Source organism: Spodoptera frugiperda, chromosome 15, assembly GCF_023101765.2.
Source record: "Spodoptera frugiperda isolate SF20-4 chromosome 15, AGI-APGP_CSIRO_Sfru_2.0, whole genome shotgun sequence".
NCBI lineage: Eukaryota > Metazoa > Arthropoda > Insecta > Lepidoptera > Noctuidae > Spodoptera > Spodoptera frugiperda.
In genome coordinates, this window is record NC_064226.1 from 13,500,517 (window position 1) to 13,528,399 (window position 27,883).

General features: G+C 38.8%; 3 protein-coding genes across 6 annotated transcripts in view; 1 reads left to right on the plus strand and 2 right to left on the minus strand.

Annotated features, from left to right (window-relative positions):
- Positions 1-20,284, minus strand: part of LOC118269957 (17-beta-hydroxysteroid dehydrogenase 13-like) — a 157,936-nt gene extending 137,652 nt beyond the window's left edge. The window contains exon 1 of the mRNA XM_050698631.1: positions 20,198-20,284. Within this exon, the coding sequence (XP_050554588.1) occupies positions 20,198-20,226 (29 nt within the window). The 5' untranslated portion in view covers positions 20,227-20,284. The remainder of the gene's footprint in view (positions 1-20,197) is intronic.
- Positions 66-10,765, plus strand: LOC118270080 (uncharacterized). Of its 3 annotated transcripts, XM_050698616.1 has the most exons (18): positions 66-208; positions 533-654; positions 1,179-1,406; positions 1,742-1,903; positions 2,235-2,459; positions 3,317-3,517; positions 4,230-4,392; positions 4,803-4,952; positions 5,260-5,387; positions 5,755-5,856; positions 6,234-6,355; positions 7,078-7,207; positions 8,138-8,291; positions 8,886-9,000; positions 9,223-9,273; positions 9,515-9,662; positions 9,991-10,161; positions 10,540-10,765. In XM_050698616.1, exons 1-18 carry the CDS (start codon positions 181-183, stop codon positions 10,738-10,740), a joined length of 2,601 nt encoding a protein of 866 aa, XP_050554573.1. In that variant the 5' UTR covers positions 66-180; the 3' UTR covers positions 10,741-10,765. The 3 variants fall into 3 exon arrangements, with proteins under 3 accessions (XP_050554573.1, XP_050554574.1, XP_050554575.1); XM_050698617.1 differs by lacking the exon at positions 66-208 and having other exon boundaries at positions 302-654; XM_050698618.1 differs by lacking the exons at positions 66-208; positions 533-654 and having other exon boundaries at positions 1,267-1,406; positions 1,779-1,903.
- Positions 12,996-27,535, minus strand: LOC118276691 (neuroligin-4, Y-linked). 2 transcript variants are annotated; one of them, XM_050698613.1, is made up of 15 exons: positions 26,831-27,535; positions 26,195-26,344; positions 25,597-25,734; positions 25,092-25,238; positions 20,622-20,778; positions 20,074-20,285; positions 19,304-19,474; positions 18,793-18,994; positions 18,238-18,425; positions 17,358-17,650; positions 16,824-17,019; positions 15,720-15,835; positions 15,020-15,055; positions 13,986-14,139; positions 12,996-13,669 (listed from the first exon to the last, which is right to left on the minus strand). In XM_050698613.1, the coding sequence occupies exons 1-15, from the start codon at positions 27,131-27,133 to the stop codon at positions 13,505-13,507; spliced, it is 2,628 nt and encodes an 875-aa protein (XP_050554570.1). In that variant the 5' UTR covers positions 27,134-27,535; the 3' UTR covers positions 12,996-13,504. The 2 variants fall into 2 exon arrangements, with proteins under 2 accessions (XP_050554570.1, XP_050554571.1); XM_050698614.1 differs by lacking the exon at positions 15,020-15,055 and having other exon boundaries at positions 26,831-27,534.
- Positions 27,536-27,883: the final 348 nt, after the last annotated feature.

A 27,883-nucleotide genomic window follows, 5' to 3' on the forward strand; every position in this document is an offset into this window, starting at 1 on the left:
TGAAAGACCTTTGACTCTTTGAGCAACTTGTATTGTTGGCTCCAGTTGGCTCTGGTGATGAGCGCATCTAATAATATTTATTTATTTATTTATTTTATTAATAAGATTGTATCAATCAATACACTTCTAAACTCTATTGGTAATTAATTAATTGTGACTCCTCTGGTGTTGCGGGTGTCCATGGGCGACGCTGATAGCTTATCATCAGGTGACTCGTTTGCTCGTTTGCCAACTATTCCGTAAAAAAAAATTAGGCAAAGCTAAATTACGGTTTAGATAGCTATACCATCCATACCATCGTTCATTTTATTCGTATTTCAAACTTAACCCAATCGATAGAGTTCATCATCTTTATTGAATCACCATGAAGGTTTTCAACAAAACATTTTATCATCTACTGTGCCCGTCAAATCTTATGTCTTTGACAACTCAGGATCTTCACAACAAATTGTATTATAAATATAAATGTGTTTTTAAATAACTTCTATTGATTTTTAATAATCGTACAAAATGGCGAAACCCTTACAAAAAGAACGAGAGAACAGATCAGCGGAGAAGAAAGATGTGGTGTTCCACCCTTTCACTATATCCCCTGAAAGTGCGCACACATCGATACTGTTGCTCGATGCTGTAGAACCTGAAATAATATGTCAGGTAAGTACCTAAACATAACTTCTTGAATTCTCCTTATAATGCGGACAAAATAGCATCAAAATTCAATGCCACAATATAAAGACTTGTTTGTTCACACAAGTGTCCACATTTCTGGCGCCGGTTTCAGAGGTGGCCTATCATCAACTTGAATACGTCCACTAGTTGAATACGTACAATACATGAACAAGGTTACATATTGAACAAGGGTTTGCCAGAAGTCACATTAGAATAATCTGCTAAGGGCGAGGTCAAAGCACTGCGTTGCGACGTATCACAAGAAAGTCATCGCACTGCAAACTTCTTTTTTATACAAATTTACGGTGTTGGGTGTTGGTCGCTAAGGTGTTGTGGCCCAGCCCGAATCTCACAAGGAACAACTGTGACAACAGTGCCAATGTTTTTTTTTACAAATATGCAATAGCTGGTTGTAAATACCTACAACATAAGACAAACTCTTAATTGCACCATTAGGTAATATAAAAAAGAAGTATTAAGTAGGCATTCTACTCTTACTCTTTGAATAGACTCTCCGAGCGATAACAAAGTACTCGGCGCAAGAGATGTGCAACCGCGAACTGTTGTTCGGTTTGGATGCGATAACACACATCCTGCCTCATGTGGAGCACAATGAGCTGAACATCCGAAGGTTTGCCCTGAAGGCCTTGGCACAGCTCTGCCAGTTACCACGAGGCCCAGAACAAGTTTTGGAGAACCCACAAAACTTGAGGAAGATTGCTGCCATGCTTGTGAGGGTAAGTATCCTAATCCTATTCAATTACTGTCAACTGTATTAGGTCCTGTGCGAGTATTGGGTTATATCTTATTGCGAGTCAAGCAAATAGTGGCTATGTCTTTTTTTAAATTTCCAACTTGAACTCCGAAAATCTGGTAGTGTTCCACTACCATGGCTAAAAAAAGGCTATTTTCGAACACGTCAAAAATACATGCCGGCCGAATTGAGAATCTCCTCATTTTTGGGAAGTCGGTTAAATAATCAAATTCTATACTTACTAACACTACTTATCAAGAATTTATAGGTAGATACAGACAAAAAATAACGACTTTGTTCGAACCGTTCTCTCTGCAGTTTGAAGACGTCTTCGTTTTAGAGTTTGCGTCCTTAGTTCTAGCAGAGCTGACTAAGGAACCGCTTGGCTGCGAACAACTCCTGTCAGCTAACATCCTCAGCACTTTGTTTGCTAGGATGAAGAACAGTCTAGACCCTGATGTTCAGAAAAATTGTCTTCAGGTGAGAATACCTATATGATCTTTGATAATTTTAACTATGTAGGTACTACTTCCTGCACGGATGGTGCGGTGCCTCGGCAACTGGCTACCGTGCAACGGGTAGCGGGTTCGATTCCCGCACGGCGCAACTCTTTGTGTGGTTCACAAATTGTTGTGTCGGGTCTGGGTGTCATGTGCATGTGAACTTATATGTTTGTAAACGCACCCACGACACAGGAGAAAATCCTAATGTGGAGCAACGTTTTTTGAAGAAAAAATCTAACTAACTTATCAATGTTAACTTTTAATTGTTAGGTTGATAAATAATTTGTGTTTCCAAAACTTATTTATAGACGCTAAGCAACCTCCTCGAAGATCCGATATGTGCAGCCGAAGTGACGAAGAATACGCAGTTCAGCTGGCCGTCACTACTAGCGCTGATGCAGAGCAAGTTCCTCGCTATCCAGCACGCGGCTCTAAAGACCGTGGACCAACTGATCTGCCGGTACAAGGACCAGGTTGTACAGAAGACGTTTCGAACATCCACTGGTGTTCTGGACTTATGTGATATATTGGAGGTGATAAATGATAAATGATATTTATTTTGCAAATAGGTTATAAAATAACACTTTTACACGTCAATCTCTTAAATACTAGATAGGTCGGCATTTCCTAACGGACTACTGAGAAGAAATGCCGAAACAAACTCAGAGGTCATAGTCTCTTTTAAAGTGACAAAATCAATTAAAGACGGAGAACCGTCCAAGTTTATTCTGTATGAGGAAAGAACCACAATTTGACCTGTTCAGATTGGAAGCACGCATGTGTCAGTTTACAAAGCTCAGCTGACTGTTGCAATGATCCGACGAACAACACCAACCAAAAGAACATTTGGGTAGGCCACACAAATGCTTGTCAGAACATAATTTCTAAAAATATTAGCAAAAATCTCACACGGTCCTCAAACTAACAATTGTAAAAGGAAATATAAAAATATAAAACTATGTCAAGTTATGAATGTCAAATTGTATAAAAATGTCTATATGTTACAAACATGTCCGCAAGAGGTGAGTAGAGTACCTATGCTATTTTCATTTGAGGGGAATGACTTCTCCCGTCTTGGGGAAGGCGAGAGAGTGAGCAGTCTGTGACTTGCTAATTAGAATAAATAAGACATGCCTCCTAACATTTATGTGGGTCTCATAACATAATTAGAGGACCTGGACCGAGCAGATAGGTCCCAATAAAAGTACAAACTGATGATGCGCCTCATGATCGAATATGATTTCGGTTGCACCATATTTGTGGTCCGGTCCGAACCAAGTTCGATCGTCACACAGACAATATTTTATTGTGTACAATATTCACTTTCTACCTGTAGAATAAAGATGTGATATTATAATCAGGTCTACGTACCTATTGTGGTCTTTCACAGTCTTATGAATTCCGTGACGTCCACGCGATGGTGCTGGGCGTGCTCCGCAACTACGTGGAGACGGAGGAGAACGCGTCCCACCTCTACCAGTCAGGGTGTATCCTTCGTCTCCTCGCCTACCTGGAGATGGCGTTGCCGGCTATGAAGCCACACTGCTTGGCTGTGCTTACTAAAATGTCTTATACTGCTAATGGGAGAGAGGTATGTAAGATGCCTAAATTATTTTATTCTTAATTGCCAACAGAAAACAGTTGAAGGCAAACCCTCCGCTAACGTCGGTCACCGGTGAACCCCGTGGAGTTTAAAGTGTTAAATTACCCATATAATATATAAGTTAACTTCTGATAAGTCTGATTAATTTGATTCTCGGGTTGAATTAAGGTCGCAAGCCTTTCCGTTTTTTACCGGATACATTTCGGAGAGTGTGCGGGGGAATTGCACAACTTGATTCCTCCTAGTCCTTTCCATCATCGAACCACAAGACAATCGGCGAGGCGTCACCGATTCATGGTGGATATCCCACCCACACGCACGAAGCGCTTCGCTTCAAGCTTCCTTGTGCGAACTGCTAGGGAGTGGAACTCCTTGCCGGAGTCTGTGTTTCCTGATGGGTATAACCTGGGTGTCTTCAAAGCCCGAGTGAATAGGTTGCTAATGGGCAGACGTGCTCCATCGTAGGCCACATCATCACTTACCATCAGGTGAGATAGCGGCCAAACGTCGTCCCATTTAACAAAAAAAAAAAAAAAAAAAAAAAAGTAGAAGTCGATGATGATTTTCCCCCCTTGAAAAAAGTTCAACAGTATCACAAGCTGTTGGTATTTATTTCCAGGCTCTGTTCAACACGGAGTTTCCTCCCTTAAAAGAGGCCCTAAGTCCATCGGTATCACAAGCTGTTGATATTTGTTTCCAGGCACTATTCAACACGGAGACAGACATGGTGTTCTGCCACCAGCTGCTGAGCTCCAACGTGGACTTGTTGGCTGACGCGGCGATGGGCGTCGCCAACATGACGAAGCTGCTAGCGTCTGCCGTGCGCATGTGTGATCATACCAATATCATTGATGCTCTATGTGGTATGTTAACAATTTATTATATTTTTTCATAGATTTTCAACCATAATTACTATTCTGTAAAAAAAAATTGAATTTCAGACGTAGCAACCGAACTGTAAAGAATATAGTCACATTTTGTTCAGTATCCTTAGTACGAGTTTGCTTTACGTTGAAAGTAATCGAAACGCTTTGATTGGTCGGTTTATTCGAGCCGGCCAATCAGAGCGCCGAACGCTCTCGTTTATAGTTACTTATACTAAGGGTACTGTATTTTTGTGCGAAGGTAGTGAGTGCATAGGATTTGATTATACATACATACTTATTATCTTTTATCAGTTTTGTTAATTATCCCATTAAAATGTAGTCGGCCGACATAGATTGTATTTAAAACCCCTATATTTCACCTCTTGATTAAAATTGCTCTTCTACAGTGATTGTGGCAGATGACTCGGCGATCTGGTTCTCCATTAGACTGAACGCCTTGAAAGCCATCATGGAACTGTGTCGAGTGATCCCTAAAGCTGCCTTCGCCGTCATCGAAGTCAAGCCATTTACCGCCATCAGAAATGTCAACAGAAAATGTGAGTTTAAACCTTATAAAAAATACGATTTAGGGTGGTGTGGTGGTCGTAGTTTAATAAACGATAAAACGATATTTTCTATGAATTTTGTATGAAATAGTAGGTACGTTATAACGTTAGATTTCTATGTCCAATAGCACTTATTTTTAGAAAATTTGCAAAAAAAAAACAAAAATTAAGTAGATCATCAAATCTATGAACGAAAGTGTGATTATTTTTGAATATGTAATTGTGTTTTTTTGAATTTGTTTGTGTCTGAGGAAATTACCCAATTGGTACTAATATGTACCTATTCTGCGGTCAACAGTCGCTCAGAACCCCATCGAAGCTCAGAGGCTGGCTGTGCAGTGCTACATCAACCTGGAGATATACCACGTCAGTAAGAAGGCCATGGTCAACGGAGACTTCATTGCTGAACTCCTCGCCATCTTACTGGTAAACAGTTACTTTATTATTTGTGTCTTAAAGTTCAATATTGCCTATTTCGCACTTGACCAACGACCGAGGTAGTCAATAGTTAACAGTACTCTTAGTATGAGTTTGCTTTACGTTTAAAGTAATCGAAACAAGAAAACGCTCGGCGCTCTAATTGGCCGGCGAGAATAAATTAACCAATCAGAATGCCGAACGCTTTCTCATTAACACAATCGTTTACGCAAACTCGTACTAAGGGTATCTACAGATAGTGTCAAGTTACACACTGTGATAGTAAATAAGTATTATATTTACATAGACTCCTACCGCTTGAAAAAGAGATTGACGGTCAGTTTCTTTAACGCCATTTTGTTTTGTTTGTTCCCAGCGCCCAGACATCACTTTGAAGATCCTGACGTGCACTGTGCTGACCGGCCTGATGACTGAGGAGGCAGCTAGGGATTTGATCACCTTGAAGAAAGGCGAGGAGGTGGGGATTTGCCCGTGGCTGTGGCTGGGCAACCGTCTGCTGCGTAACGTGTAACGCGTTCGATCACTGCACGTAGCAACACTTTGTATGAAAAATAAAATCAATTTCATTTATCATTTCTAAATTAAACTTGTATCTACCACCTAATTTGTCTTAATCCAAAATCCAAATTGGCTAAATGAACTGAATGCTTTACGATTCAGTGTAGCGTAGCATGGATTTCCGCATAGTAAGGTCTGACTCTATTCTATATAATGTTGCTTGTCTCCAGGTGATAGCAAAGAACCTCCACATAGAACACGTGGGGCTGCGCACGGCGCTGTGTTATATACTATGTAGTTATACTATACTTGTTATACTATGTTGCTTGTCTCCAGGTGATAGCAAAGAACCTCCACATAGAACACGTGGGGCTGCGCACGGCGCTGTGCTCCTTCATCATCGCCAGCGTCAGCAACGAGGGGGCCGACATATACTTAGACTTGGGGACTATACACTAGTTAGTGCTATTTAAATACTAACTTATTCTCCGGACAGATGGGGCCCAGTAGGGCTGATGCCTGATCCGGGGCTGCGGACTACCTAGCGGGCTTACCGGGCTCCGGCTCGAAAAGCAGGAGAAGGAACGGGGTGGTTTTTGGTCAGTAAGTCTGACTCTCCATCTCGCCTCGCCCTAGGCGGAGAAGTAATTGATGGCTTCCCCCTCAAAAAAAAAAAACTTATTCTCCGGAATTCCGTACAGTGGCATTACATGCTTTAATGTGCACCTCTGCCTACCCCTTCGGGGATAAAAAGCGTGACGTTACGTTACGTATTGTTATGTCGTCTGGTTATGTCATGGGTCCCATGTAATAGGGAGTAAACCTATTGTCATACATTAGGCATACTTTCTCCGCGCTAGTTCTGAGATTTTGCTGAATCGAAAAACACGAGTCGGAAATCTTACCCAAGACTCTCCGGCTTGAAGGGCAGAAGTGGGGACGGGGTGGTTTTTGGTCAGTAAGTCTGACACTCCCTCTCGCCTCGCCCTAGGCGGAGAAGTAATTGGATGATTTTTCCCCTTTAAAAAAAACCTAAGACCTGTCTTACTCGGCAGTCGAACAGCCCTTTTATGAACAAGCGCACCTTTTTTATAAAGTATGTTAGATGATTTTTTTTAAATTTTTTTAATAATTGAGAATATTAATCAACTTCCCATAAAGGATTTTTTCTATTCTTCAGTATGGTGGAGAATACACAAGCGAGGTACGTGGTGAGTGCGTGGGAGCCAGCCCTGGAGGCCATCTTCCGCCATCATCCGTCCGCCAAGCTGGCGTACACTGGTAGACTGGACATCAATGACTTTACTCAGGTATGTATGAATAGGCTACTGACTGAATGACTTAGGTAGGTATACTCGAGTGTTCAAACGACGCTAAATTTTAAGTTCTACTTAAATACGAAAAGAAAGATGCACCAAAAATACACACAAACAAAAGTAATAATTGTTACGGTACACACATGAAATATATATAAAAATAGGAATTTGAGGTTTGTTGGGAAGGGGAGTAATATGGTAACCTCACTCAGACAACGCAAGCGTTGTTTCACGTCGGTTTTCTGTGGGGCTGTAGTATCACTCTAGCCGGACCATTCGTGCCGTAGCATGGCTCCCCACTTAAAGGTATATAGGTTCATGTTTATCAGAAAGTGCTGTTACCCAGTCTCTGGCAAATGTAAATTCCTTTACGACGCTTAGGTAGGTAAGTATACGAAGAGTGCGATGATGACAATATGGAATATATTTACTCGGCTGTAACCACACGTGCTTAAAACGCACTAGATATTCAATAAATACGAATTATGAAACATTAATTATTATGTTATTGGCTTACTCGCGTAACTGTTTGACGAAGAACTCGATTAGTTTCAAGCCATGCAAGAGACTCATATTCATGAGCTGCATTCCGCGACACTCGAAGCGGCGATTGTCGCGCTGCTAGTGTTGTGCAGTGTAATATACTGTGAGTGAGCCGATTTTTTTTTTGCGGGGGAAAATCATCCAATGACTTCTCTCGCCCTGGGCGAGGCGAGAGGGAGTGTCAGACTCTTACTGACTAAAAACCACCCCGTTCCTACTCCTGCCTTTCGAACCAGAGCCCCGGTAAACCCGCTAGGTAGTCCGCAGCTCGTGAATGAGCCGATAACATAATAATTAATATAGTACCTACATACTAATTTAGTATGTCTCACGAAAGTTATAATAAAATCAATTATGAAACACATATCTATTTCATTACAGGAGGGTTTCTACTGCCTGAAACGGCTCCGCGACAGTTTCCCCAGCATCCAGACGGTGATGACGCAGACAGGTCGCCCGCGCAACCCTGTGTTCATCTGCATGTTCCAGATACCGCCTCACGATTCGGGCTCAGGCACTAATCTTATGAGCGCTTGTAAGTATTTGTGCTTTACTATGAGGCGATCTGAAGGATTTTTTTATAAGGGGGGAAAATCACCCGATGACTTCTTTCGCCAGGGCGAGACGAGAGGGAGTGTCAGACTCTTACTGACTAAAAACTACCCCGTGCCTACTCCTGCTTGTCGAGCCGGAGCTCCGGTAAACCCGCTAGGTAGTCCGCAGCTCCGGATTAGGCATTACTGGGCCCCATCCGTATTAATATTATGTGTTTATATAACGTTTAACGTGTTCGACACGTTTATGACGTTCGGCGCTCGGATTGATCGGCTCCAATGAACCAACCAATCAGAGTGACGAACGCGGTCTCGTTTCGATCTCGTTAAACTTGAAACAGGTGGCGTTGGACGTCATGTCAGTCATGACCTGTCATGACGTCATGTCAACATAATTATGGACTATGATAAAAGAGGATTTGCTCTCCACCATTTTCTCTAAGAGATTCAGTACATAAATGGTAAATATTGTTTAGCGGCTGAACTGAATAATGATTACAAGAGATATAATTGTATAATCTTTCCTACCTACATTCTAAATAGATTGGCTGACTGCACCTAATTTCTATTGCCAGATCGTCTGTCCGATCCAAAATTGACGCTCTTCGGGAGAATGCGGTTTCCTCCGGTACCAGATGATTCCAACTTACGGGAGTATCTCCTTAGGTTACGTCTGTGGTTCGGTGACCCGTGAGTGTTAAAGATGTTTTACTTTTGACAATATTTTACCTTCAAAAAGGCCCGTTACGCACTTGTAACTCTTATAATATTGCGAGTGCCCATTGGCGGTGCTGATTTCTTATGATAATGTGCATTGCTCGTTTGCGTTCGTCAATAGATTTTTATTTAAACTAATTTTTAAGATTCTTCACTTGTTTGGTGTACCTATAATTTTATTTCTTTTTTCCTTAGAGCACGATCACTGCATTACTTTGAGATAGAAGACGCTCATTACGAAGTGAGGTAAGGGAATTCGTTCTATGCTTTTAAGTTTGTGATGTCGGGAGTCAATGAGGAGACATGTTATTAGGACGAAAATCATAAATTATGTGCACCTATAGTACACAACACTACAAGTTACAGGCTGACAAAGCCCTAGTAACTTTACTAGTTTTCCAAACTCTACCATGCATTTGAGGCTTAGTTCAGTAGTCGACATCATTTGGCTGATAAGGACATATTTGATGGTTTTCTCCTCGATCAGATACCGAGAGAAGTGCGAAGAAGTATCATCCTCATTGAAGCAGCGCGCGCAGTTGTTGGGCGAGTACGTCGCGGAACAAATGAGTGGACTCACGCAGGAGAAGGACTGCTCCATGCCCAGCGTAGACTTACATCTCGCTGATCTTATGGTAAGCAGAACTATATATTAGTAGTTTCATCGGTTCTTAAGAAAATGTATTATACGTATCATTTCCATACATTATCTCCCAAGTCTGTCATCTACGAGTCAGTGACGGCAGTGTGTAATACACTACCTATACCATTCTTGTGGGTTTATAAGACCCTATAAGAGACTGATACCGGGCCGTAGCACTTTCAGATAAACCTAGTTTTTGAATTGAGATCTCCTAGCCGCCTCCAAGCATGGAGATTACTTAGAATAGTTTAAGGAATCATTAAATGTCTCTGAGTGCGGCAGTAAATAATTTAATACTTTATTATACTATTGATTTGCAGTCAGACCTAGCCTCCCCAGTGATAGGGCTGGGCTACGTGAAGTGTGGCGGGCCGCTAGAGAGGGCGCTACTGTACAAGGTGCTGGCGGACCGGGTCGGTATACCGTGCGCACTGTTCCGCACGTCCAGCGCGTACGCCTGGTGCGAGGTTGGCGTGCCTGAGATTGATCCTGTAAGTTCTATTTATTTTAGTGGGTTGTGCTTAATTTTAGTGTAAGGAATTGAATTATTTAGTATGGTAATAAGATGGCTGTTTAGTTAGCTTAGCGCAGTAGCTGGATAACCGGCTGCTGCATAACGTGTCGCGCGCGGGTCGGTCGGTCCACCAAATTTTGTTTCAGGCCTGAATGTATTGTTATGTTGTTATGTTAAAATTCACGACAGCCGACACAGGGAATCCTAGTGTGAGGTCCAGGAAACAACAAAACAAAAATATCATTTTTCTGAAATAAACTTTATTCTTATTATTTCGAACATTCATGGTACAAGCGAAATTAGACTCTAATTTTGTAGAAACAAAGCTTTTATTTCCAAATTTTATTCCCCACAGGCAGAAGACCGCGAGAAGATCCACAACTTCCCAGCAGGTTTGCTGAGAGCGAACTACATAGTGGATCTAATGACGACGCCTGGTCGACTCATACCGCGCGGCGGTAGGGACGCGAGGAACATCTGCGGCCCAGTGTGCTCCCTGCCTTATACTGCTCGGAAACTACCATCCGTTTGCAAATGCGAGAACAAATGTGACTAGGTTGGTGAAGAGAGTGAAGAGAGAGGGAGAGAGAGAGAGAGAGAGATGGAACGAGGTTGTGATAGTACTAAAGCTGATAGTTATGTAGATACTGTATTTATTTATATGAATGATAAATCTGTTTTGTAGGTATATTGAATTTGACTGGAGTTGACTGCACGGTTGGCGTGGTCGCTGTCGCGCAACGTGTAGCGGGTTCGATACCCGCTGGAGCAACTCTTTGTGTGATCCCCAAATTATTGTTTCGGGTCTGGGTGTGATGTGTATGGGAACTTGTATGTTTGTAAACGCACCCACGACACAGGAGATACTGCTAGCGTTGGGCAATGTTTTTTAAAAAAGAAATAGATTTGCAGATATCACTATAAATAATCAATTCAAAAATAAAACCACTGTTTAAATTAATAATAATTAATTTTAATTTCAAACTATACACAGCAAGCATTATTCGTTCGGTGCCATGAGAAAATTTATTTTAATATTTATAATATAATTAATTATAATAATAATAAATATATTTCGTATCAAAACCCTTAAGGCACTAAGTAGACAAATTGCACATGTTCATAGATGGACGGACAAAACGATCACAAACATTTATACTTAATACTAAATACAATAAAAATATATATTTTAAAGGTAGATACTGTTGCGTTTATAAATAAAATTGTGTAAGAATTTGAGCTAAATCCATTCGAACATCAAGTAACCAATATTTACTTAACTTAGGTAATTACAAATGTAATGTACTCGATCATTTTCGACCCACATCGGGGCTTATAATCATTAGCTGTGTGACGTCATACTGTGCATGAAATTCCTTTCATAAAAATATTTATTAATTAATTATAAAGAATTTCTAACGCAGTGCAGTATCGACCTAAACTAATTACAAATAAGGTACAAATTACGTAAAACAAAACAAAATACATAATACCTTTTAGGTAAAAAAAAAATACTGGTGATAAAACTTACCAGTTCATAAAAGAATTTGTTCAAATTTTAACGAAACGTTTTCGTTGAAACAATTTTTAACCTAATTTGTTTGCAGATAGAGTTGAAAGTTACACGACGTAATTTTTTAGGTAAGTAGGTAAATATGGACTCAAGTTTCAGTTTAACATCCAATTCTATATTAGATGAATAGTTTTTAAATTGATACTTTACTAAAAAAAGAAAAGTCCAAAGTTTCACAATGCCAATTACATATGGCAATTGCACTTGCAACCAATGAGGCAGTGAATTGGAGTATTTATTTAAATATATGGCATGCAAGATAGTATATATGTATGTAAATAGTTACGCGGTAAAGAAGCAAAACTTTTACGAATATAACAACCAATGGGGCCCAATAAATTTGGTCACCAGATGGCGCGAATGTAGCAAGTAATATTTTGTCCAATCACTGTAGTTATCAAAAAGTGAATGACCAATGGTGTGACAGTTAGCTAATTCCCTATTGGACAACAACTAAGGGGTTCACACTAGCGCCATCTGTTGTGCAAAAAACGGTAGCCCTCATTGAAAGTTAATTCATAGTTTCATTGCAGCAGCAATCATCATATAAAATACTGATATTATAACTTTTTCTTAGTTTCAGTTTTACAAGAAGAGGCACGAGTGTGTAAAATATACGTACAATAATACTATTTACTTACTAGTATAAAAAACCTGCACTTATTTACTACAAAAAAGGTTAAAGCTGCCTTCTTAGTTATAACAACGTCTTTTTAATTACATATTGAACATTGCGGTGGTTGGGAATGTCACATTTGTAAACTAAAACTATAATTATAATATTTAAAATTACATATCGCAAATATTGCAGCATAAACTACTGATATAAGGTACGCGTCCACAGGCCCGCATCGTACGCAACGGATTTTAGTTTGTCTTGTATAGAAACTTATACAACTGCGTCCATTGATCTGCATCGTACGGACCGTATCATCGGCAATGTCTACTTGCGATACGTACTGATGACGTCATAGGGAATGCGGTCGATGCGTACGATGCGGGCCTGTGGACGCGTACCTATATTCGCCAAAAACGTTTTAGAAACGTTAAAATAATACGTGTTTTTGTTGTAAAATTTAAAGTGCGTTCTCTATACGCTTTTTAGCTGCCATATTATTTCGATTATCGATTATATTAATATAATTAGTTTTGTTACCAAATTTCAGCCTTTTAACAAATGGCTATGTATAATAAACAGTGTAAGAGATCGTATCTACGTCATTATATCTAGTCTAGTCTTTTGCGTTGCTTTTTCCCAATAAGATGTGATACGTTTACTATTTACTGTTAGTGCGCGACTCATAAAGATACCTAAAATAATAATCGCGTCAATTTCATTTAAAAAACTTATGTCCGATTCGACAACTTTTCTCAGTTAAAATATCTTTGAAATACAATTTAGTAGTAGTTATGTAAAAGTTAAAACTGAATTAATATATTGTTGTTCTGTTTTGGTCACAAGCGTGTCTTGCACGTTAATTAAGTTATCGAACCATATATTAGTTTTACAAAACACTTGCAACAATTACAGCGTAAACGCTTTACTATACGTATTCCTACGTACAACAAACAATCCAACTAAATGCGAAAAATTTGTGAGGATCGGAATGAAATTTGGAATAGGGATAGATCATGGTCTGGAATAACACATAGGCTTTCATCCCACGGTAACGAGGGCAAAGCTAGTAGAATCTAGTACAAAATATTGCTCACGTACCAATATTAGTCTTACACGGTAACACAACATTTACACAGTAGTCTGCGGTATTCCATGCACTATCTGAGTTCGGGATCGGGCTCTGGGCAGCGGTTCTGGGGCGCGGGATACTGATCCTTCCTTCAGGGACAACGCTGATCCCGTCGACGCTTCCGACGGGGGACGGGATGATTGGAGAGTTGCTGGTTGACTTATCTGTAAGTACATGAATATACAATCATTAACAGTCAGGTCAATGCTGCCGTGGCAGGCCAATGCTGGATTATGGACCTCTTCTAGTTGATGAGGGTTGTTCATTGTCTTTATTGCTTTTTATTTTGTTTATTTTTTGAGTGGGGAAAATCATTCAATGACTTCTCCCGCCTTGGGCGAGGCGAGAGGGAGTGTCAGACTCTAATTGACTAAAAACCACCCCGTTCCTACTCCTGCTTGTCGAGCCGGAGCCCCGGTAAACCCGCTAGGTAGTCCGCAGCTCCGGATCCGTTATTACCCTGTATATCTAAATACTCACAGTTCTACTAATAGGTTGTGGTGTGTGCGGCTTCTTGATAGGCACGTCTCTATACTCGTAGATATTGTCTCTGGACCGCGTCGTGTTGTCTATGCCGCTCTCTTCCACTTCTGGCACCATGAATATGTCACCGTCATAGTATCTGTCAGTTTCCCTGTAAAATTGATGAGATAAATAAATATTTATTGTTTAAATATAAAAGGTATGATTTTTATTGAAATTAAACAATTATAAGTATAATATAATAAAAATAATGACTAGTAGAGAAACGCGACGTCTTGCGCGAGCGATTTAGACGCAAAGGCGATGCGGTGCGGCGAGGCGCGAAAGCAGCAATCTGTCAAAATGTATTGACATGGCCAACGTCTACGTCACCAACCGCATCGCTATAAATTCGCGTGTCACCGTACCGCTTCGCGTTCGCTTCTAGATCGCTCACGCAAGACGTCACGTAATAAAGTTCTATACTACTTTTGCCACAAACATTAAAACCACGACTGCTCTCTTGGTCTAGTAATCACAAGTGCGACTACTCATAATCACGACACTTTTATAAATAATATTTTCTTAATGCAGTTGCATTTATTACAAGTCCAATAAGGCAGTAATATTGTCAAACACAAAATAAAAATTAAAAACAATGCCAATAAATTTAAACAGAAATACCACAATACATTTTCTACTAGCATAAGTGAGACGAAATGCAAGATGTGACGATTTTTTTATGGTATAACAGGCAAACGAGCAGACTGATAACAAGAGGGCTTAGTACGACGCGTTTGCTTTACGTTGAACGACAACAAAACGAGAGCGTGTTCGACATTCTGATAGGCCAGCGCGAATGAACTAACCAATCAAACCGCGAATGAACGCGCTATCGTCTTACATATTTTTACACATAATTCACATTTTTACATTGCAATTCGTCTCACTAAAGATGGTAATAGACCCACAGACTGACAAATAAGGACACAAGTCTATCACCGTGTAAGAAGCATTCTACAAGCATTATATCGAATGTTAGTTTCACCTACATCGCCGGTACCATTTTCCATTTTGGTGGTATAGCCCTGTTAAAGAGGATTTTAAACAATGTTAGTAAATACATAAGACATTGGACTCGTTAGTGTTTAGGAATGCAAGTATTGCAGACAAAACAACTAAATATAGATGTAAGACCTTAAAACAAATAGCAATGTTAATTAATTGGAAATGAAAATTAGTAATTACATATTAAAAGATAGGTAATTATTATTTAAATAAGTTAAAGATGAATGAAAATAAAATGTTACATACATTTTATTACATATAATGTTACATACAATATTGATAAACTGTTGTTAATATTATCGATACACACTACACAGTTACAATAATTATTAATAACACAACATTACCAAAAACATTTGAAACACCTATCACAACAATAATATGATAGTTGCCTATTAGTCAAATTCTATACTTTTATCGAAATATCAAAAACGACATTTCTATAAATTTTGTAGGAGAACGCTACTTACGAAGCCATTCAATGTTTACGTCAAACAGCATAGTTATTTGTAAAAATAGCTAGATAAAAAAGTAAATATAATGAATGGAAGTACAATTATTTTGGGATTTTTTATTGTATCAAAAAAATATATTTTTGACCAAGGAAACTACCCAATTATTCACCAAGCTCAAAACGACATCACCTAGTGGATAGAAAGCTATGAACAAATCGTATAGACGTACCTCTTAGCGTTTCTCCATAGCATGCAACACACGACGAGTAGTACAATGAGCACGAGACACGCACTGGACACCGACCAGAATGCTATCTGCAATGGTTGCTTCGGTTCCCACCAGTACTGGAAAACAAGGCAATGAGGAATTTATTTCTCGAAGATGAGTGTAGCGAGTATTTTGTAATTTAGTAATTTTTATGTAATAATGAGATTTTTGTCATGCATATTTTAAGCTTAATTTTATATAATACTAGCTTAGTTTTTTAAGGGGCGAAAATCAGCCACTTCTGAACAAAGGCCTGTTCTCACACAGAGAAGGTTTGAGTATTGATCTCCAGATGTTTATAAACGGGTAATATTGCAGAAAAAATATTTCCCAGTTAGAAGTATCTTAATAAAGATTAGCAAGAGCACAGTTTTGGCGAGAAACCCAATTCCGAATTTTAAGGCAAGTAAAAGATTAGGATGTTCAAAGTTCGATAGGAATGGATATGCTATATGTATATAATAATATAAAACGGTACAAACGCTTCTAGCAAAAATCTAGTGATTAGTACATGTTATTATAATCTTACCTCAGTAATAGGCGGATAAGTGGGCACGAGTCGTCCAATAACAGTGGGTAGATACATGGTCCAGAACGCGAGCTCCGTCTGTCTGTAGTTGAGCAGGATGGACGAGTTGTACGTAATTATAATTATAATCTTACCTCAGTAATAGGCGGGTAAGTAGGCACGAGTCGTCCAATAACAGTGGGTAGATACATGGTCCAGAACGCGAGCTCCGTCTGTCTGTAGTTGAGCAGGATGGACGAGTTGTACGTAATTATAATTATAATCTTACCTCAGTAATAGGCGGGTAAGTAGGCACGAGTCGTCCTATAACGGTGGGTAGATACATGGTCCAGAACGCGAGCTCCGTCTGTCTGTAGTTGATCAGGATGGACGAGTTGTACGTAATTATAATTATAATCTTACCTCAGTAATAGGCGGGTAAGTAGGCACGAGTCGTCCAATAACGGTGGGTAGATACATGGTCCAGAACGCGAGCTCCGTCTGTCTGTAGTTGAGCAGGATGGACGAGTTGTACGTAATTATAATTATAATCTTACCTCAGTAATAGGCGGGTAAGTAGGCACGAGTCGTCCAATAACAGTGGGTAGATACATGGTCCAGAACGCGAGCTCCGTCTGTCTGTAGTTGAGCAGGATGGACGAGTTGTACGTCGTGTTCAGGTTCAGGTACCGGAGCTGGCCTGCCTGCGCTACCTCGAAGTGGAGCCCTAGGACACGGGACCGGGTCGGGTTGCTAAATAAAATGGTAAAAAGGTATTAAAAATTATTAATATTAATCGATATATGTCCGAAAGTATTTCTTTCAATAAGAAAATAAAAAAATTCTGTCTAATATTTTAAAATAACAAGACGGACTATAAATTAAAAAGACCGACATCTATACATATAATAAATCTGTAGAAGGGTCAATTCTGTACATTGAAAATATTGAAAAAATAAATAGCATGTTACTGGATCGAAACCCAAATATGTGATTATATTTTTTTTGTCTGTTTTCCGTCTGTCTGTATGTCTGATTAATAATCAGATGATAATCTGACACTACAATTAAAAAGTATACCAAAAACTCACCCAAATCTGGCAAAATCCGTGTACGTCTTCATGAAGAAATGGCTCATATTTCGGTCATTATTCGTCCACTGCTGGTTATCGATCCTTTGCTTAACCGGGAAGAACTCCTGGTCCATGAATGGGGCTCCAGTGAGGAAGTAATGCTCTGTATCGTGGGCATACTGCCTCCACTCCGGGAACTTGAAGGCTTCCACCGTCGTATTCAGTACGTACATGTACACAGGAACGTTTTGTTCGAGCAGTAGCTTCACCATCTTGTCTGTCGGTGCGCGGTAGAGGAAGTCTGATAGGAGCTGTGGAGATATTTTGGTTTTACAAGATGTACAGACAAATAGCAACGCAGGTTTTTAACTTTTTCAATGGGATAAACAAAGAAATATCTATATATAATACCTACTAGACAAAAAATATCTACCTAGTTAACGGCCAAGTTCAATAATCTATCTATCTGTATGTTTGCCTACTAGAAATAGAATTTTACTAGTCTTACGCAATTGCGTGGTTGCCTCGTTGCTGACAGCTGATCATGCAAAAGTTTTGTGTTTGTGATAACGTGATTTTTAGTTAATTTAATATTTTTTTTTATTTTTTTAAAAACGTTGCCCCACACTAGGGTTTTCTCCTGTGTCGTGGGTGCGTTTACAAACATACAAGTTCACATACACATGACACCCAGACCCGAAACAACAATTTGTGGATCACACAAAGAGTTGCTCCGTGCGGGAATCGAACCCGCTTCCCGTTGCGCGGCAGCCAGTTGCCCAGCCACCGCACCAACCGTGCAGTTCAAAAATATGTCTCACGAGAGTTATTAAAACATACTTAAACAGTGTTCATTAAAACTTAATAATATTTTAGAAGACAGTAAAGATTTACTTACATGAATGTACTGGTCCCTGATAGCGCTAACATTATGTGGCTCGGGGTGGTAGGTGTACATGTACCGGATAGCTTCGTACACGCCGCGCGGGTTCAATGTGTAGTTGTATCGCTGGACTAACTCCCACACTTTCTCGTTGAACCATCGCTCCGATATCTCGTAGTTTGGGGCTAAGGATTCGTTTTTATCTGTAAAAAGGAATTAGAATAAACTATACGATAGCAAACTGACTATTTCTATCGAAATATTTCATGGAGTTGATGATGAGATCTTTGGTTCGAAGGGTCTGGCCTTAAAGACTGCAAGTTATTCAAATAATATTGTGTATCATGTTAAAGTTGCATGTTGTCTAAAGTTTATTGAGAGTTAAAATCGAAAATGCAATGATACTAAAAATCGAAACAAATTTATTTCTAGAAAGTCTCATTTTCGATAGTTATGAGCTCCTGCTATGGCTCAAAAATAATTGAATAACCTTATTCGTCGAACATTTACACATATAACCTAGTTAACATTAAAATTAAATAGAAAAACCCATTTTTCTTTCATACTCACACAAATAATAAGCAGCTTCCTGCGTAGTGACTCCGGTCATATACCTCAATGACGGATTGAACTGCCTCCTCTGTATAAGGTCCTCCGGCATAGTATTGAGGAAGTGCCAGTCCCTCTCCCTCCAGCCGTCGTACCACTCGTCTCCAGGGAACGTGAAGTTGTTCTCCAGTACTGGACCCCAGGGTATGAAGCCTACGTGCGGCTGGAAGGGATTGTAGGTGTTATTGCATTTGTGGCAAGGTTGGTTTTGGTTTACGGTGTGATTTTAAGTGTGTATACAAAAGATGTAAAAGTATTACTGTCGTAAAAGCACTGAAATTATTCATTTCAATTTACAGAGTATATAAAATAATGTCGCATTATGTCAACATTTCAATTCGTAAAAGTTTTCGGATTTGAAAAATAACTTATATAATAATAACAAACTGATTCACTATTAACATAAATAGGTTTTTTTTAGCAAATTAAAATAGGTAATACATAATTTATTCTTCAATATACTAAAACTTACCTGAAACTCAGCATTGCCCAGTTCATAGAAGCTCCTGCCCTGCCGCAAGCAGTTGACGAGTTTCCACGAGGAGTCTATGGGACACCCGAGCAGTCTGCCGAACACCAGTGACGTGTTCTGTACCCTGAACTTATCTTCTATCATCGCCCAGTCTGCTAGCGCTGAACCACTCTGCAAACCAAGATATGAATCAACTTTATATAGCGTAAAATGTAAACAGAAATAGTACTACTTATTTATAAAAAAACAATGATTTTATTGTAACTTTCGTGAGACATACGTATTTTGGGGACAATCACCGCGTCGTGTGTCGCGGAATGCTGCTCATGAATATGATCTAGCATGGCTTGAAACTAGTCGAGTTCCTCGTCAAAACATTACGTGAGTAAGCCGATAACATAATAAAATTTGGTTTAAAACAAGTTGTATGCGCAATTTTGCGCTATCCATTTACGCAAGTAACATTTTTAAAGCGCCAAATCAGTTGCGCACATTATTTCGCAACTAGATTCTTGTAGCTTTCTTTATTTTCTTAATTATAAATGTTTGATCAAAACCCTTATTAAAATCATGAATGACCTTAGAAAATTCACGAAGATAGATGAAGGCCGCTTATAAGCAAGATTCCCCAACAACCTTTAAAGTCCTAACCCCCAAGAGGCCTTGTAACGCCTCTGGTGTTTACCAGCATTGTTCGTTGCTTACCATCAGGTAATCCATTTGTTTGTTTACCGGCTTATACTATAAAAAAGCTTGTTTAATTTAATTACCTGCGCAATAACCCTAGTGACAATATCCCTGGTCTGCGGCGCGATGGCGAGTAGTCCGGCGGAGGCGGCGCCGGCGCCCGGCCCGAACAGCGTGATGGAGGAGCGGTCGCCGTTGAACGGGCCGATGTTGTCGTACACCCAGCGCAGGGCCATCGCCTGGTCCAGGATGCCGTAGTTACCTGGAGAGTTCTCGTCGCCCGTTGATAGGAAACCTGAATAGAAAGAAAAATAAAGTAAGGATACTGTTTAAATATGTTGTGGTACCTTTTTGTGGTGAATTTCTACAGATAACTAATGTGTATAGTGTAAACATAAAAATGTTAGTAGGTATCATTACTGTACATACATAATGGTACACCAATTTACATGTGGACCTATGTGTAAATTAGTAAATCGGTATTGATAAGTTTTGGTATAACGAAAGCTAGGACAAATATTGAGATAAAAAACCCTAAAGGATTTCTTCTAGTAAAATTAAATTTGAATTAAAACACTAAAGTTAATTGGACTGTGTTTTATATTTAGATGATTTTATAACATTTTCTTACCTAAAGCTCCAAGTCTATAGTTGATAGACACGACGATGACATTGTAGAAGGCGGCCATCATGTGCGCGGGGAACAGGTTCGATGCTCCGGAGGTGTACTGTCCGCCGTGGATGTACACCATTACTGGGTACCGCTGCGCCGTGGCTCCGGCTTCCGTCTAGGCACAAGATATTAGAAATAGTAATTTCATTCTTAGTTATCTTAATAGATTTGTGTATTACAAGCATTAAGGAATGTTAGCAACATGACAGTACACCTGAAATACTCATATTTTTTGCCAGTTATGTAAGAATTCCAGAAATATACTATTTCAAATTCTGGCCCGATACCGAAAAACCTATTATAATGGTTGCATCACAATACTTTGCCGTACTCGAAATTGAACCCAATCCTTACTTCGTTATTGTGCTTAAGATCATCTATACTAATATTATAAAGCAAGAGTTTGTTTGATTGTTTGTGTTTGTTTGTTTGTTTGAATCGCTAATCTCCGGAACTACTGGTCCGTGAATAATTCTTTTTGTGTTGGATAGTCCATTTATCGAGGAAGGTTTGCTATCAAACACCGCTATAACTATTAGGAGCGAAGAAATAAAGGAAAATTGGACAAAACGAAATTATAATTCTTGAGGGCTTCCGTTGCGTGCGCTTATGGTTCAAGATACGAAAATTAATGTATTAAAGAATTATTCCTCTTAAAAATCTAAAAAAGTCCGCGACAGTAATGTCTATCTTTTAGGATTAACTTACTAGAGTCGTTTTTTGGTTATCAAACTGGGTCGAAATTAATGCATTATTTGTTTGAGTTGTTTAACGAAAAAATATTAATCTTTATCGAAATAAATGTGTTGTTTATTAAGAGTATTTAATTGTGAACAAAATTGTCTTTGACAATAAACTTCAATACAATATCTTAGGATATTACAATTTTAAAATACTCCGATATAAAATTCACCCGCGCCCATGATGTGCGAAACATGAGCTGCCTGGAGGAGAGGCATTGTTTGCGAAAGACGCGGAGCGGGGTGTAACTATACTCAAAAAAATTATAGTCTTACTAACGAAGTAAAACATTTTTTGATCAAGGAAGCGGTTTACCACACGCCCACATTTTATTGTCACCTGTCTATCAAAGTACAACCAGATTCTATGTAAGTCGTATAGTGCAATAATATGCTGGAATATTGGACAATAAAAAAATCCAATTCTTGAATTTATTGTCATAAAAATATGATAGGGTATAAAAATATGGCCTTAAGGATTTCATAACCTTGCGTCACCATGTATGAAGGAAAAGATTTGTTCTAGACAGTACTCTTTCTTTTTTTTGAGAGGGGAAAATCACGATGGACACTCCTACCGCGAGAAGGAGTGTTTCACCCCGTTCTGATTTGAGCCGGGGCCCCATAATCTTTTACGTTGTCATGCAGCACCGGGTCCGACATCAGCCCTATTGGGTCCCATCTGTGGTGGCCTGGCTCTTTGAGACGCGCACAGAACGCGACGCACGGTGCGCGGGTCTGGTTTTGCTCGGGCGACCGCTACTCTTACTCGCCGTGCAGTCGCGTTTACGGTGGCCGGGGATCGTCACGCGATCCTGACGCCCGGAGTGTAAATGCGGCGGCTGGGGCGTGTAATCGTTTTTCACGCGCTCCGCCTTTCCTTAGTTAGCATGACTGCTTCGCAGAAGGGGAGACGGCGTCCTTTCCCCTCGCTCCGCACCTTGGCCTGAACTAGAGCCGGACGTAAGAGGTTACCGTCGCCATTCCCATTTAAGGACATGGCCATGTATGCTCCACCATATCTTCCGGGCGGTCCTTGCAATGACGACACAGACGAAATGACGAAATGAAACAGGTACCAACCGAAACTTCCGTGTCCGGTAAGTACCTGCGTCAGGCGGTAGGTGAGGACGCCGTGACGTCTCAAGCCACTCTTCAAAGAGGGGCTTACCACTGCTATAACGCGTATATAGCCCATCTAAAAAGTACCCTAGGAATTTTATTTCTGAAACACAAACCGGGGTAGCGGTTACCCAACCTAAAGGCTGGGTAACACAGCAATAATTCGTGTTAAAGGTATAGGATTAGTGTGGATTGTTCCTTATAATTATAATCCAGTGCTATAACGAATTTTCAATGCACAAATAAACCTTATAATCACAATATTTTGCCAGACTCGAAAATTGAACCCGAAACTCCTTACTTCGTTATTGCGCTTAAGATCATTATATATATTATTCGGCAAGTAGTATTAGATTACCGCCGGAACGCAGATCCACGCGAGACACAATGTATTGTCTTTTATACGAAATGATAAACATTTTCAAGCCCTAAGTTTATATCTCGATAAATTAAACGAAACATTTTCACTCAAAAACTTGAATGCACTACTATCAAAGACTCAAGGCGCCACTTAATGCGTCACTTGGTCGGCCACACATCCTTTCGTCACAAAGTCCAATTCATTCACATTTCTAATGAGGCGGTATAAAGGCCTCTAATGAAGCAATAAGCCAGTTAATCAATTCAGGACAGTTAGTCACATCAGTGAGTACATTTGCTAATTGAAAGAGCTTCTCCCTTGGGGGCATTGGATTTTAGCATTTGAAATCAAAACAGTGGTATTAGGACATATCTACGTACTACATAGGTATAAGTTGTTTGTATATAGGACTGTGTAAATCTAGCTATTGTGATATTCTCGTTATATATCTTATTTTCCTATACTGACTGCCTCGTTGGCCAAGTGGTCGCAAGTGCGATTGCTAGGCAAGGGGTCTCGGTTTCGATTCCCGGGTCAAGCATAGTATTACTGAACCGTCTCTTTCTTAAACTTTAATTCAAGCTCGTAAAGTTGAATTTAGCTTATTAATCTTTCGCAAATGAAATAAAAAGCTAATTAAGACTCATACAGTCGGCAGCTAGTGATTCATTTTGATATGACCTCAAAGATAACAAGATTACTCTTTCAATGAGCAATTATTGACATAATGACTGCAGTTCATTGAAATCTGCACATTTTAAACTTTTAAAGACGGGAAATACTTTGGATTAAGAAACAAAAAATTACTTCGTGTTAAAATATGGTCTGGGTGTGATAAGTAGTGATGTGATATTTGTATACGCGTCCATGACAAATAATAATCGCATTACCCAGGTACTTATTTGAAGTAGCAACAAATATAAATTCAAAATTAATATTGTTAGTTGTTAGTACAATAGAAAATTAATTCGGAATAGGACCATAGAACCGAATTGGTTACATGATAGTTATTGTAATGTATAATCTACCCATTACGCATGCTTTATGTGATGACTGTAAACCTATTTAAATACGAAATTGTTGGGTTATAATATTATATCAATCAAATCAAATCAAATTTATTTTCAGAATTGCTTCCATAATTATAGCACTGACTGGCTACTTCTGCGCGATTTCACATTCTACTCGGTTTCTATTAGTAATAGCGTGATGTTTTATAGCCTTCACAAAAATAAATATTCGAATCGATTCAGTAGTTCCGGAAGGAACTACTGAATCAGCGCGTTCAAACATACAAACAAATTCCTCAGCTTTATTTATTAGTATAGAGTATATTAAGTTGTAATATCCGAGAGGGTATGTAGTTCTTTATGTTAAATCCTATGCGTAAGCCTAATGTCGTAAAAGGGCTTAGAAATCGAAAAATCCCAATATTTTTCTGGCCAATCCGAGAACCGAACCCCTTGATTAGCAATCGCACTTGGCGGTCACTCCGCTTTCAAAGTAATTATTTACAATAAACGCAATCAATATAAAACATCATACATTATTCTATAAATAAATTAAATCTAAATAATCAGATGGCCTGGCTATTCGCAACAATTCACTAGGGACAAAAGCTGTTTAGTTTAGCAATATCACAATTATGTATCTGTCATGGCGACCTCATTGTCAGCTGCTGTTTTATTCATTCCACGATTGAATTAGATAAATTGCATTATATTCTACAATGGCAGCATGCCAATCATGGGTTAGTTAATACATTAGTTTTCATAAATATCTAGTTTTCTACTTTATACTAACTATTATATGAAGCTGAAGCGGTAGTTTGATTGAATGAGCTAATCTTTGAAACTACTAGTTCTAGGTAGTAGGGACAATCCGAGAGACTCCGTGCTACTACTGAGAAATTTTCGAAAAACCGAAAATAGCCCAGTAATGCTTTGCCTGACCCGGGAATCGAATCCGAGACCCCTTGCACTTGCTACCACTCGACCAACGAGGCAGTCGTAATGTGCATCTCTGCCTACCCTTTCGGGGATTAAAAGGCCTGATGCCTGAAATTTTTCATACATGAAATAATAGAAAATTACTTCTGGTAACTTTAAAGTTCACTGGGTAAGAATCAAATTAATCAATACTTGCATATACAATTATACACAACAAACAACACGAAAAGAATTATAATAATAAAATGTTACTCACATTAGGCGAGAATATATTCAAGTAGAGACAGTCTTCGTCCATATCTCTGATGCCCTTCGTAGCGCCGGTGTAGCGGACTGGTTGGGGGCAAGCTGGACCCCAGTCCACTGCTTGCATCAGTTGCCATCCGGGGTGTTGGCGTGGAGGCTGCAAATTACCAATATATCTAGTAAGACTGCCAAAAATTGGATGCAATGAAATGGACCAAAAAGATTTTAAATGATTGTAAATAAAAAAAGCTAAAGAATAGGAAGTTCTTAGTTTTATTTAGACACCATGAGTCGACACTCGCCATAACTACATGCTACGCGTATACGTATAGGCTTTTGCCGGGGCTTGAAACTAGTTGAGATATTTTTTCGAACAGTTAAGGTTAATCTTATTATAGAAGATGAATTAAAAAATACTAATAATAAATGAGGAAACATAATTTAGGGAGTAATAATAACTTGGCAGAAGTCAAGCTGATACGAGTTTAAAAAAAAGCATTTAAATTAGGTCTTACCTTGAACCTGCCTTCCAACACAGGTGGTCTAGCATATGGTATCCCCAGGAACACTGACACTTCTCCCTGTATCCTCTCCACTGGTGACAGCCAGGGTCTGTACCCTGAATCTGGGTCCGGATTGTCATATAAATACACCTGTTCCAGAAAAGATTTTTTCATTAAATATCTAATTTATTTATGTGACAAATAAATAGCCAAAAATAAATCCAAATTCTATGTTGTATTCGCAACTATGCATTAAACATGAAACAAGTACAGGGAGGAGACTGTGCATTGTGACAAAACAAATCGGCCCTATCCAATGATATTTAAAAGGTGTAGATAGGTTATAAGCGCTTAAAAAGTGACACATGTGGACAATTGGCAACTTTTTGTAGTAAGAGACTGCGTGATGGGAAAGAGATTGTAACATCTTGAGATCTCCGTAAAGTGAGTCCTCTTTGTATTTGCTTCATGGTATCAAACAACATAAATCGTAACAAAACTAAAATTATGCTATTCATATTCAAGACAACAGTTGGAAAGACTAAGATGAGTTTTGTATTAACACAATAAGTACCAAAGACTTAAAAAACAAAGACTAACTATAACATACCTTAAATCCTTGCACTTGTCCATAATTAGTAGTAACAAAGACATCCCTCTTCAGCTGCCTGGAGTCCCTCCTCTCTCTCCCTTGTAAATCTTCCCTCCATCCTCCGAGGACACCAGGGAATAAGGCATCTGGGTTGTTTGGGTCCCGGTTCTACAATAAACATGAAGTGGTCGATTAAAACAATAATATTTTGAATAGATTATTATTTTATACAAAAATATTCTTACCTCCTATCTTTTTAATATGAAAAGTGTGTAATAAAGAAATATTATTTAATATATTTTGAAATCTATGTGAAATAAAATTGTACTTATGGGAAAAAAATTGGGATCATAGATAAGATAGGCATAACTATACTACTTTACATCCTTATAAACTTATTTTGTTTTGAATTTTATTTCAGCAGTATATCTATAGAAAACTGGTAGGTTTTAATAATTTAGTTATCACTAAATATTCAGTCTCACACTGTTTACAAAACAATGTATTTAATCATTTTACAACTTATTGAGGTGAATCATCCAATAAGAATCCGGTTGTGAAACTTATAAGAAATTACTCAGTTAATAGACTTAAATGTTTTTGTGTTATAGTTAAACTACAACTATTAAAACAATAATAAACTGAATTACTTACAATATTATACTTGAACTGGTCATCCAAAGGGTTTGTGTTGATTGGATTGTAAGGGAATCCTCCCGGCTGGTTTATATTAGGGTTGTAGGGGTTATATCTTGTGGGATCAGTCCCATATCTCCTGTTATTGTACACATAAGTCCTATAGTCACTGTCCCCTGGACTAGGCAGTCTTGAAGACCGAGAATTCTGCTCACGAGAGTTATAAAATTCATTATTCACTTGTCCATTATACAAGTCTTTATTAGACTGACACTCAACACTAGCACATAAAAACAACGTTAATAAATACTTTTTATACATTTTCACATCACATAACACGCTACGAAATTAGTTACACACAACTTTCTGGATGAGTCACCATCATACATTTGTGTACGAAACTTCTTCACTAAACTGCAGTGCACAGCAATTTTATGAATTAAAACTTGTGTAATTATATGTTAAGACACCGTAAACAATAGCTATTATTATTTTCACACCGTGACGAAGATTTTATATGAGAAATATGGTACCAAACAAAGTTTCATAAAACACAGTAGCGTATAAAGAATGTATCACATTTTTATCTCTGAGGCCCTAGTTTCGATTTAGTACAATGTCGCAAAAGTATATGAGGGCTTATCTATTTGTAATCAGCGAGATATCGGTATCAAAACGTAAGGCAACGCCCATTTAAACGCGGTTTGTTTATTTCAACTTCGTTGTGTGTTCAACTGATTTCGACATTTTTGTAGTACCGATATTCTCTCCTTTTTACCGACTTAAGCCAACAAAGTTTTATATTTGTTCAAATTCAACTTTATACCTGAAATGGTTAAAAGTTCTTTGATTATGTTTTTGGCTTATAGAAAACTGATTTTATGAAGTTCTTATTCCAGATTCTTATTAAAATAAATTATTCTTTTTTGTTGGCATAACGATAAATTTGTCGAGAATTTGAGTTCCAGTTGCACTGACGTTTTGAGGTCATTGACTTCATTTCGTTCGGAAATAGATTATTTTTACTGTCACTGCTTTCATTTCGAGTTGTCAACTGTCATTATGATTTGT

Coding starts and splice junctions, on each gene's coding strand:
- LOC118276691 (XM_050698613.1), bottom strand. CDS start 27,133: ATGTATAAAAAGTATTTATTAACGTTGTTTTTATGTGCTAGTGTTGAG. Junction 17,651..18,237: donor TCAGGGACCAGTACATTCAT/GTAAGTAAATCT, acceptor ATATCTCCACAG/CTCCTATCAGACTTCCTCTA. Junction 15,056..15,719: donor CTATGGAGAAACGCTAAGAG/GTACGTCTATAC, acceptor CCTCTTTAACAG/GGCTATACCACCAAAATGGA.
- LOC118270080 (XM_050698616.1), top strand. CDS start 181: ATGGGCGACGCTGATAGCTTATCATCAG. Junction 5,857..6,233: donor CCTTGAAGAAAGGCGAGGAG/GTGGGGATTTGC, acceptor GCTTGTCTCCAG/GTGATAGCAAAGAACCTCCA. Junction 8,292..8,885: donor CACTAATCTTATGAGCGCTT/GTAAGTATTTGT, acceptor TTCTATTGCCAG/ATCGTCTGTCCGATCCAAAA.